At 42.3% G+C, this 12,417-nt stretch overlaps 1 protein-coding gene across 2 annotated transcripts in view; it reads right to left on the reverse strand.

Moving 5' to 3' along the window:
* DOCK4 (dedicator of cytokinesis 4) overlaps positions 1–12,417 on the reverse strand; it is a 347,529-nt gene that overhangs the window by 197,945 nt on the left and 137,167 nt on the right. For both annotated transcript variants that reach the window (XM_048499440.1, XM_048499439.1), the window contains exons 6-8: positions 12,253–12,401; positions 6,642–6,726; positions 4,839–4,990 (exon numbers count right to left, since the gene is read on the reverse strand). In XM_048499440.1, coding sequence (XP_048355397.1) covers positions 4,839–4,990; positions 6,642–6,726; positions 12,253–12,401 — 386 coding nt within the window. The remainder of the gene's footprint in view (positions 1–4,838; positions 4,991–6,641; positions 6,727–12,252; positions 12,402–12,417) is intronic.

Below are 12,417 nucleotides of genomic sequence, written 5' to 3' on the forward strand. Positions count from 1 at the left end.
AACCTGCATTTTTGGCGCCCACCACAAGTGGGTGCCCTGCCCACTTTGCCCAATGGGCATTATGCCCCTGGATAAAGCAAAGCCCATTCTATAGCTTTACTGTACATGTCTTACTCAGGTTCAATACATGGTGTCTCTAGCTGTAAAGACTAGGTAGTAGGTGATGTGAAAGAGCTCTGCTTGAGACTCTAGATAACCACTGCCAGTCTGAGTAGACATGATGGACCAGTGGTCTGACAGAGTAACAAGGCAGCCTCACATATGCGTGTGTTTACTTGCTGCTGCCAACCTAGTTTGTATATTTTACTATAAACTGGGGAGAAGTCAAATTACCACCATTCTCTTCTAATTCCCTGACTAGTACCTTCTGGCACAAGGGGGATGCTGCCTTGATATGGAACTGAGCCTGAAATGTGAAAAACCTAAGCAAAGGTTTTAAAGGTTTTTTTAAATTTAAAACAATGAACAGTTGACCTATACTTTATGCTCAGAATATACCCCCAATTTTAACAGACTAAAGGGAAAGCAAAGAAAAAATTTTTTTAAAGTACTTAGCAAGACTGCCTTGAACTTGAACTGGTCCCTAATTTACTTAAAATACTTCAGTACTGACTCAGCTCCAACAAGCGTGCACTGAATGGAGAGAGGGTACACTTTCCTACCCACAGCAGCTTTTGTGTTGAACAAATCGAGGAAAAGCACATTGAACTCCTGAGGAAGAGCATTTGAGTTTCTCCAGGCTCCTGCCTCGACCTCAAGACTAATTACAATTTTCCCAGCAGAATGAGAAAGGGCCAGTCCTGAGTCCAAATTCTCCTGGAAGCATTAAGCAGAAAAAAAGGCTAGTCCCTCCTCCTCAAAGAGATACTTTATCATGTTTTGTTTACTTTCCTGCCCTTTCCTGCTACAAGCCAAGCTCAGGGAAGCTAACAATATTCCAATAACAACATCTAATACATAAGTCATCAAAACTATCTCTAAATCCTAAAAAGCATAAAACCATAAATTTCTACAATAAGCAGATAGAATTCATATCAATGACTACAGTGTCATAGATATATAATTTAAGTCCCAATATCAATTAAAATTAATTTCATTTAATTAAAATTAATTTATATTTGTCATTGAGCACACAGTCTCTGTTGAGGAGTCCAAATGTAACAGAGGTTGCCCTAAGGACTCAGGAAGGCAAGAAACCCTGTCAAACAGAGCAAATGATAACCGTTGGCCTCTAAGTGCATAATACATGACATATAGCAAAGTCCTTCTGAAACTCATATAGTATTCCAGACATTCCAACAAATGGGTTAGTCTATTACAGTGATGGCGAATCTTTTTGAGACCGAGTGCCCAAATTGCAACCCAAAACCCATTTATTTATGGCAAAGTGCCGGCAATTTAACCTGAACACTGAGATTTAAGTTTAGAAAAAACAGTTGGCTCTGAGGCGTTACTCGGGAGTAAGCTTGGTGGTAATCAGTGGCTTTGCTTTGAAGCAATCGTGCAACTCTTCCAACGGGTGAAACACGACCCTAGGAGGGTTTACTCAGAAGCAAGCCCCACTGCCAGCAACTGAGCTTACTCCCAGGTAAAGGATCGCTCTTTAGCTCTCTCGCGATGAAAATCAGTGGGGTTTAACAGTGCTTAACAGGGTTACTTACACTGCTTCCCCAAAACTAGGTCTCAGGTTTAATGCTAATAATTGAGCCCAGCGGCCCAGGCCAGCTTAGATGTGGGGGGGGGGGGTCTGTTTGTGTGTGCCCACAGAGAAGGCTCTGAGTGCCACCTCTGGCACCCGTGCCATAGGTTCGCCACCACTGGTCTATTAGAAGGAGTGGACTGGCCAATTAACATGCAGGAAAATTTCCTGGTGTTCCACTGCCCTAGAGGATCTCAGGAACCACTTAGCTCAGAGCTGTCATCAGCAACTGCAGATGATGATAGTTCACAAATTGCCTCCTTACACACTGCTTCCAATTGCAGTGAGGATGCAATGGGTGGGCTAAAACCCACTACCAGCCCCACTGAGTTGAGTGGGCCTGCTATGCTGGCTTGTAGCACTGCAGGGGTCACTGCAGTTCCAGAGCTGTTTTCACTTCCCTGTCTGCTCCTCTCTACCACATATGCACATCAAATCTCAGTTTGTGAATAAGCCCCTATTTGTCCATTTCTTTGCCTCCAAACAGGGTGGGTATCTTTCCTATAGCACCATCTTTGTGGTCAGGTGGTTGGAGTCGTTGGTGCTACCTAATAAATTGGTATTTGCAAATCCAGAAATCACAGCAATTCAAAGTCTGAACAAACCAACCACAAACCCTAATTTGAAATCCTGGTTGCTGTAACTTCTTCATTTGGACATCATGACTAGCCCATACAGGATCAAATCACAGTTTCTTTTGTGCAAACCTGAGGAAATTTCAGAAGCAGACTCTGCTGTTGAAAGAATAAGAATCAAAATGTAAACAGGGAACATCCCAGGAGCTAGGCATATTTAAAGTCACCTTTTGGTTCCCAGCCTTTGTTCATGCAGATAGTCAACAATGTACTTTTTTAAAAAATCACCTTACTAGTATCACTAAGAAACTCAGATACAACAAAGCTGATAGATTTATTTAAAATGGTGAGAGCTATCAATGAGTGGCAAAGTTTCCTAACAAGAAAGCTGAACAAGCTAACTGCTGCTGCTTTGATACAGGATGGATTAGGGCAACATGACTATGGTTTTCATTCTCTTTTACAGATCATGTAGTTCTCAGCACTGAGTGGCTTTGAGCACAAGAATGGATAAAAGAAGAGGCTTAGAGAGCAATCCTTTGCAGAGTTACTGTAATTTAAAGTCCATCAAAATCAATGGGTTTAGACTAAAGTAACTCTGCAAAGGACTGCGTGGTTACTTTAGAATGTTAATCATGGGGATTCCATTTAGACGGCTGGTGAATTATTTATTTACAACTCAAAAGAATATGCCTTCCTTCCTAATTCACACAAGCATATATCCATTATTTTTAAAAAAAACTGGAAAAAAGAAGATTTCTCAGCAGGTAATGCCTATAATGCAGCTTAAATTCCACTAATGGCTTTTAATGTAGAGAAAGCAAAGCCTGGCAAACACTATGGATCTTCCTTGCTGTGGAAATAACTTCTGTGCCATGCTACAAATAATCCAGTTCATTCTCTTGTTTTCATTACACATAATGCATATTTAATAATATAATTTCACCTTTGAAAAGAAAAACACATCTCAGCAGTAAACAAAATAGCAGCTTTCAGGTACTTTAGAGTACAGTTGGTAGAGATACTTATTCACAATAGCCAGCTCCAAAAGTTCTGATCTCACAAATGTGCATGTTTTAACATAAACATTATTTCAACAAAACTGAATTTATCCATGTGTTAGAGTGGGTTTTGCAAGCTATTCATCTGGAAGGAACTGTTGCTTACTCCAGGCAAGTGACCAAATGCAACTCCAACTATGTTGTCTCAGCAGCTATTCCCGATAATTTCCATGGGACTGTCTCTCAGATATGAACAGCTGAACTACGATTCAATTTCTTGTATCAAAAAATCTCTATAATTTCTCAAATTCCTTCGGAAATTCTCTTGGTTGTTTAGGTTACATTCATACATTGCTGGATAGGTGCTACTGTTGTCTTATAGCAATTACCAGCACTAGTTCATCTTATTTGAACAAGACAATCCAGTTGTGAATTATTACTACAGTGAAACAATAATGCAATATTCAATGAAACATGGAAACAAACCAAGGCTGTCTTGTTCATGTTCCTAATCTATGATGGACTCCCATAAGCTCAATGCAGAAACAGGCTCAGCAAACTGAGCTATGTCCCTTAAAAACAATTATCTGAGTCCAATTCCTTCCTGACAGGACCACAACAAGATTTTGAATCTCTTCCTACACTGCCTGGCACCAGCACAACTACTGCCTCCCCCCGCCCCCTCCTCTCACTTATGTGGTCTAGCTTTAGTGACAGCTGTAGCCACAGGAAAGAAGAACCTGAATGTCTCAGAAGAAGACTTATTTGCTCCCCGGCACCAACACAGTTTTCTAAGAACCCATAAGGGCCCATAAGGTCTTTTTCAATGGACACAATCATGCAGGGAAAAAAACAGAAAATGATCCTGTGGGTATAGAGACTTCACCACTTTCACTGACAGACCAGTGGACTGTATAGATATACTGAGGAAATAAGCAGGCTTCCTATTATCTAGGATACATTATAGTGTAGTCTTCTGAACTTGACATTTACATACGGCACTGCTCTTTCTCTCTTTTTGACTGTAGTAACATTAACCATCTCAATGGAGTTCTGAACTGTTTTGTTCTGCATAACCTACAGTTATTACTAGACCAGGTCAAGCATTATTCACAACACTGCACGGGATTAAACTTCATGGCAGCAAATGTCATTTCTGACAATGTAAACAATCAAGTCATCACAGTTATAAAACTTTATGTACACTTTAGCACCATTTGCTTTGGGCTCTTAGCAGTTTTATAGATTCAACAGGTTTTTTATTAATATTAACATCAATAAACTGTACTAAGATAGGAAATTAACACCATTGTAGTGCCCATATATGGCTCCATACCATAACATTCTCTGGTACTCTTCTGTCATGAAAATAAATAACAACATATGCTTTTCCAGTCAGTTCATCATGTTCAATGACCCAAATTTCAAAATAATACTTCAAAAGCAACAATATAGAATATTTATTCAGAAGACAAGATTAATAGGCCAAATAATTGTGTTTAAATAATAGCAAGAAAAAATGACACAACATTCTGGCACGCTTCCATGGAATGGCAGCACTACCTGATTGGTCGATTCTCTTTACTATCAAAAAGTGAGAAGATGACTTCCAGTTCTTCTCCCAGATTGGAGCACATCAAACTCTTCATCTGGACAAAGAGATGGTGGCTGCTTACTTGTACTGGAGTATCTTTTTTTCGATGACGATGCTCCATCTAGATGATGTTATCAGCAACAGAAAATTCAGAGGAGAAACCATTGGGTTTTTTTAAAAAAAATACAATGACTGGCACAGAAATTGACTAAATTTCACCCTACTAAATATTATATTGGGTGCCCTAAGCCTTTAATTTTCAAACATTTTCATCCATTCTTTGTCTTTTGTCTTTCCCCCTTGCCTCCCCTGCCAGCTTCCCAAATAAAATGCTGCCCTCATGCCACTTTTATCCTGCCAGGGAAAAATAAATATACTCATATTTGGAGGATTTTCTCCCAGGGCAACATAAATTTAGTGTGTGTCCTACTGTACCAATTAAACAATATTGCTGAATTCAATTCTAGTAACACCAATTCCTGTAATTGGCCATACTTCATACTTAATGCAAAACAGTTATTTTTTACTTAATACTAGTAGAACTTTAACATATTTTTATTTGATATGTTATGGTTGAAATCCAGTTCCTCAAAGATTCTCTCAAGAAGTCCTTAAAGACAGGAGTTTCCTTTTTTGTGAGTAGAAGACCACAGTCATGCACTGAGATGTTAGACATACTAGCATGCCAAACATTTATTTTGATTATGCTGGCTTTCAAAAACTACAACAGTACTATGTTTGTCTTATTACTATGGTTCAGGGTCTGTGCACTAGATGGGAAGAAGCTGGAGTAGTAGTACACATTTTCACAATGCAAGACCAGTAATGTAAAGCCTAGTTGAAAACCAAACTAGTGTCAATCTGCATCAGTTTCCCATGTTTAAAGAATACTGTAAAGTCTTAGCTATTTCTGTTGTCACAGATGCATACAGACAACCAATTTAACCATAGTTAAATAAACATGTGTACAAAACCCAGCTTGTATCTGACTCATATACACTCTTGGCTCTTCTGTCCTCTTTTCTCATTCAGAATGCTGTGACAGAATATAAGACTAACTTCAGCAATCTTTGATGTACAACATCAAGACACAGCCAAAGTGCTGGTAGCTTTTCTTCCATTAATCAAGATTTTAAAACAGGATTAAACCTGGGTTTAAAAATTCCAGTTATAAGAGGAAAACCTGAATCCTGTATCTATCTGTATCCTGCATTCATATGTCAGTATTAATCAGAGTTACAGTCCAATCCAGAGGGGGTGCCCTCCAAGATGCCTGGATACAGTACAGAGTACTGTTTTAGTATATCTGTGCTGTCAGAGGCCCTGATGGTGTAGCAGAGGTGTTCCAAAGGAGTGACCGGGGGTGGAGCTAACGTTAGTCGACTTCCACCCCAGCTTTCCCTTCAGATATGCTGCAGTCCAGGCTTGTGACTCATGACAACCTCATGCTAAGTCCATTGAGTCCAAATGGAGGACTTTCTGGTGACAGGGAGTGGGGTTTTTTTTTTTCCACTTCATGCCACCAAAAAGCTCTCTGGAGTGATTCTGGAGCAGCATCGTCTCTGGCCATCCCAGGACTCTGGACTAGACTGTTAGTCTTTAGCTATCATTTCTTTATCACACTATGTATGACATGGGAAGAGGGACAAGCCAAGCACCTTCATAAACCTGGAACAATACGTGTTTATGGACATTTTTATTTACCAGTTAAATTGAACATCTTAACACACCATAGAGAACTGGTGTAATGTGAGAATGAGTTATTTACCTACCAGTCTATAAAGCTCTGTAATGCTTATCTCCTCGGGATCCACCATAGCATACTCCTTTCTTGGAACCAAGTCTAATCCAAGTTGCCTGCAAGCAAATATTAAAAGAGTCTGGCTAGTGAGAAACATTCTAAAGACCCAGGATAAAGCTGTCCAAAAGCATATTTAGAAGGAAGATGTTGATTCACTTCTTTGTATTCATTAGCTACTAGAATTCTCCAAAATTAACTGACAGAACCAAACAAGTTTGCCCATGCATCTCTCCAAATAACTGAATCCAACACATAAAGCTGAACATTTTTACTGTGACTATGGTTATTCAAAGTGCAACAAATACAATACCTTGCAGTCCTAAAACCACTCTCACTTATAAAAGCTCACTGATTTGCAAATGCAAAAGAAATGTAACTTAGTAATAAGAAACAAGAAATAATGAAACAAGACATGGATAGAAGTTAGCAATGGGGTTCCACAAGGATTGGTATTGGGGCCAGTAGGTTTTAATTTGCTCATAAATGATCTGGAACTAGGAATAAGAATCACAGTGGCCAAGTTGGCAAATGACACAAAATTAATCAGAATAGTGAAAACCAAGGACAACTGTGAAGAACTCCAAGAGGATCTCCCAGAAGTGTATCTAGGCAAACTGGAGCCCAGGGACAAAACCTGAGTTTGGAGCCCCAATGTCCCCCAGTATGGGTGTCCACCCTCCCCCACCATGACCAAACAATGATTTGTTGAACCAGTTCACAAAACACCTCCCACCCCCCGCAAAACATACATGGCTCTCTCTCCTAATTTTACCCTTACATCAACCCTATGAGGTAGGTTGTTAGCCTGAGAAACAGCCCCAAGCCAGTGCAAGTGGATATTAAGCATGTAAATCTCTCACAAATCACCCCCAGCAAAACGTTTACCAAACAAATGTCAGCATCATCTCTCACAAATCACCTTCCTCTCCCCACTTCCAGCAAAACATACATGGCTCTCTTCCAGAGGCGTAGCTATGGAAAATGGAGTCTGGGGCAAAATCTGAGTTTTCCGCCCTCTCTCACCCCGTATGGGCAGCCGCCACCCCACCCCCACCCCAAAAGAATGATTTTTTTCTATCAGGTCATCTCAAAGTCACCACCACATTATAGAATATACCTTAACTCACAAATCTGCACACCCAGGGCTCCCTAGTTTAAACAACATTGAAAATAATGTGGGGGGGATCCACCCCGAAACAGCAACATTTTCAATGTTGTTTAAACTAAGGAGCCCAGATTCTCCTTTTAAATCCCCTATAAAGGGATAGTCCACCTTGAAAGAGCATCACTTTCGATGTTGTTTAGACTAAAGAGCCCAGATTCTCCTTTTAAATCTACCTTAAAGGGAGACTCTGGGCTCCCTAGTTTAAACAACATTTATTTATTTATTTATTTATTTATTTTATTGGATTTTTATACCGCCCCATCCCCGAAGGGCTCTGGGCGGGTTTACAACATATAAAATACAATATAAAATAAGGAACCATTTAAGGCAGTGATAAAAATTATCAATTCCTATTCTAGTTATAAAAACTCAGCAGGTTAAAATGGCGTCCAGCATTCCAGTAATAAAAATCCCTCCCCCCTCAGAGAGGGAGGCATGGTGAGTCTCGTTGGATGACAGGTGGCCCAGGCACTATTAGCGGCTGGTTCCTCCAAAGGCCCGGCGGAACAGCTCCGTCTTACAGGCCCTGCGGAACTCCCCAAGGTCCCGCAGGGCCTGGACAGCTGGAGGAAGAGCGTTCCACCAGGCCGGGGCCAGGGCCGTAAAGGTCCTGGCCCGTGTGGAGGCCAGCCACATCACTGAAGGGCCAGGGACCACCAGTAAATTGGCCTCCGCCGATCGGAGAGGCCGTGGGGGACATATGGGGTGATGCGGTCTCTAAGATACGACGGTCCCAGGTCGCGTATGGCCTTAAAGGTCAACACCAGCACCTTGAAGATGATCCGGAACTGTACTGGTAGCCAATGCAGCTGGCGCAGCACAGGCTGGATGTGTTCCCAGGCGGCGCTGCCTGTTAGCAAGCGCGCCGCTGCATGCTGAACCAGTTTTAATCGCCGGATCAAACGCAAGGGAAGGCCCGCGTAGAGCGAGTTACAATAGTCTAATCTGGAGATGACCGTTGCATGGATCACAGAGGCTAGATCCGTTCGGGAGAGGAAGGAGGCCAGTCGCCGGGCCTGACGAAGATGGAAAAAGGCAGCCTGGGTTGTATGGGCCATCTGGGTCTCCATTGAGAGAGACAAATCCAGGTGAACCCCCAGGCTGCGAACGAAGGGGGTTGGCGCCAATGTGACCCCCTCCCACACCGGCGGCTGGAAAATCCCACACCCCCCCTCGCAGCCGAGCCAAAGGATCTCCGTCTGCGATGGATTCAGTTTTAACCTGCTCTGTCGCAACCAACCAGCGACCGCCTCCAAACAGTGCTGTAGAGCCGCAGGGGCGGCGGCTGCTCCCCCCTCCATCAACAGAATGAGCTGCGTGTCATCAGCGTACTGATGGCAAATCAGCCCAAAACTCCGTACCAGCTGAGCAAGGGGTCGCATGTAGATATTAAATAGCAGAGGGGACAGTAACGCCCCCTGGGGTACACCGCATTGAAGCGGGCACTTCCGGGAGACCTGGTCCCCGCACCTCACTTGCTGAGTCCGGCCCCGGAGAAACGAGGCTATCCATTGAAGGACAGTGCCCCGCACTCCGGAGGCGGCCAGGCGGTGGGCCAAAAGGTCGTGGTCAACCACGTCAAACGCTGCGGTGAGATCTAACAGCACCAGCAGCACCGATCCGCCTCGGTCGAGCTGAATATGGAGTGTATCTGTGACGGCGACGAGAACATTGAAAGTGATGCTGTTTCAGGATGGATTCCCCCCATCCCACCGCCCCAAATACCATCACTTTTAATGTTGTTTTGACTAGAGTGCCCAGATTCTCCTTTTAAATCCAACTTAAAGGGAGAGTATGGGCTCCCAAGTTTAAACAACTTTGAAAATGATGCTGTTCCGGATTGATTCCCCACCCCCCACTCCCCGAGTAGCATCACTTTCAATGTTGGTTGTTGTGGGTTTTCCGGGCTGTGGGGCTGTGATCTGGTAGATCTTGTTCCTAACGTTTTGCCTGCATCTGTGGCTGGCATCTTCAGAGGTGTATCACAGAGAGAAGTCTGTTATAAACTGTGTCATGACTTTTCTTATAACAGACTTCTCTCTGTGATACATCTCTGAAGATGCCAGCCACAGATGCAGGCAAAACGTTAAGAACAAGATCTACCAGACCACAGTCACACAGCCTGTAAAACCCACAACAATCAGTTGAATCCAGCCGTGAAAGCGTTTGACAATACTTTCATTTTTTTTTTAATCTAGGGAGCCCAGATTCTCCCTTTCAATCCATTTCAAAGGGGGTGGATTGAAAGGAGAATCTGGGGAAAATTTGAGGGTGCCTGTCAGGGGATCAATCTTTAAGCTAGCAGTACCAAAATTTCGGGCTATCTTCTGGAGACTCTCCTGATGATACCACCCAGGTTTGGTGAAGTTTGGTTCATGGGGTCCAAAATTATGGACTCTCAAAAGGTTAGCCCCATCTACTATTAGCTCCCATTGGAAACAGTGGGGGATGGGGTGCCCCCTTTGGGGGTCCATAACTTTGAACCCCCTGAACCAAACCTCACCAAACGTGGCTAGTACCATCAGAAGTGTCACCTGATAATACCACAAAATTTTGGTGCCGCTAGCCTAAAAACCATGCCCCCTGCTGGCCAAAAAGTGACAAAACACCCTTTGGGGATGGGCGGTTTATCAAGTTTAATCCATCCATCCATCCATCCATCCATCCATCCATCCATCCATCCATCCATCCATCCATCCATCCAAAAAGCACACAAATGAACCTAAAATTTTTCCACACCCCCACATGACCAAATGAGGGGCGCCCGGGGACATGGGGTACCCCATGTCTTTAGGCAAATACACCTCTGGGATCTCCACAAATTGGGTGAGTGGGCAACAATGTGGCAAATGAAGTTTAGTATTAGTAAGTATAAGGTGATGCACATTAAGACAAAAAATCCCAACTTCAAAAATACACCAGTAGGGTCCAAACTGAAATATTTTGTGATCATAACATAGTTCTACATTCCTATATTAGGAAAGGGATTGAAAATAAAATTGCCAGTATTATAATACCCCTGTGTAGATTTATGATGCAGACTTATTTTGAATACTGTAAGGTAGTTCTGGTCACTGTATCTCAAAAAGAACATTGCAGAGTTGGAAAAAGTACAGAAGACAACAATCAAGATGATTAGGGGTTAGACCACCTTCTCTGGGAGGAAAGGTTGAAGAGTCTGAGACCTTTCAGTTTAGGAAAGAAATGACTAAGGGGGGGTGGATACAATAGAGGTTTATAATATTATGCACAATCTGGTTAATGAAAATAATTTTCTCTCCCTCTTCCAAAATACTAGAACTTGAGGGCATACAATGAAGCTGATGGAACTCTGAATTTAAATGCAAGGGATGACATGCTTTATGCTGCAGTGCCATTCTCTATAGTAATACTGGGATGCGAGAAGCCCAGTGGGTTCATTTTTCTGTCAGGCAGCATGTCTAGAAGAGAGATGAGCTAGCTGGCTTTTCAAATTCCGCAAGGTACTATCAAAAACAGCAAGAATTCTACCTGGCAACATTCAGATCACATTCAACATCAACACCTTGCTCTATGATTTTTTTATTTACAGAATGGGTGACAATATTATGCATTTAGTAACAGAAAAGTGAAAGGTTTTGATATAACACAAGTTTAGCAAGCTTAAACGCAGGAAGAAAAATGCTGGATTGCTCCAAAATTTCTAACATGTCACTTGATTTATCCAGTGTTTTCAAATAAGTGTTCAGATGAAAGCAATGGCATGCATTTGAATGCTTTTTGCTTGTGCATTCGGTTTTGTTCCTGGTTTGAAAGTTTCCTTCAGATGGATTGGGCAGAAACTAATCTGGCTATGGTTATTGCAGAATGAAACTGAATCTTGGTGCAACAACCTTGAAAGATATCATGTGAGTGAAGGTGAAATTAAAATTTCAAATAGAGATGCAATGAACTTTTAGAAACTACCACAACAATAGGCCCCTTTATATATCCACCCAGTAGTGTTGGAGTCCTTTTTTTTGGTGCAGTCCCATACAGTTGAAGAACATGTGCACACTGCCAAGTGACACATCTGGAGTGTATTGTACATGCACTTCATACTTGACTGATGTGCTTCACTTCAGCAAGTTTTCACTCATGTAGGAAAGGAACATGGTCCCAAGCACATGGTGGGAATATTCATACACACTTCCCAATGGCATGAAACATATCAGGGAACAAGGGCTTCCGTTGTACAAAGGGGCCAAAGTTATAGGTGATATTTGGCAATAAGGCCTCTTTAGGCCTTCCTTTATGAAAAGTGTCTTCCTGTTAGAAGCTGTTTGCCAGAAGAAACCCAGACTCAGATAAATAACTTTTCTTATTAATATAAACAAAACAATTGCGATGAATCATCATCACTTTCACAGGTGCTTTAACAATTCATCTCTTAACTCACTCATTGCCCCAGTCCAAGCGAGCGGTGATGTGCCGTTTGACATCCTTCATCCTATCATGGGTAAGATGGCCCACCAGTACCTGGCGCCGAAGATCTAGGATTTCATTCATTATGTGCCACAGACGGTGAAAAAGGTCTCCTTCATTTCTCTGTCAAATGCATAAC

Source organism: Sphaerodactylus townsendi, linkage group LG06 (assembly GCF_021028975.2).
Source record: "Sphaerodactylus townsendi isolate TG3544 linkage group LG06, MPM_Stown_v2.3, whole genome shotgun sequence".
In the NCBI taxonomy this organism is placed as follows: domain Eukaryota; kingdom Metazoa; phylum Chordata; class Lepidosauria; order Squamata; family Sphaerodactylidae; genus Sphaerodactylus; species Sphaerodactylus townsendi.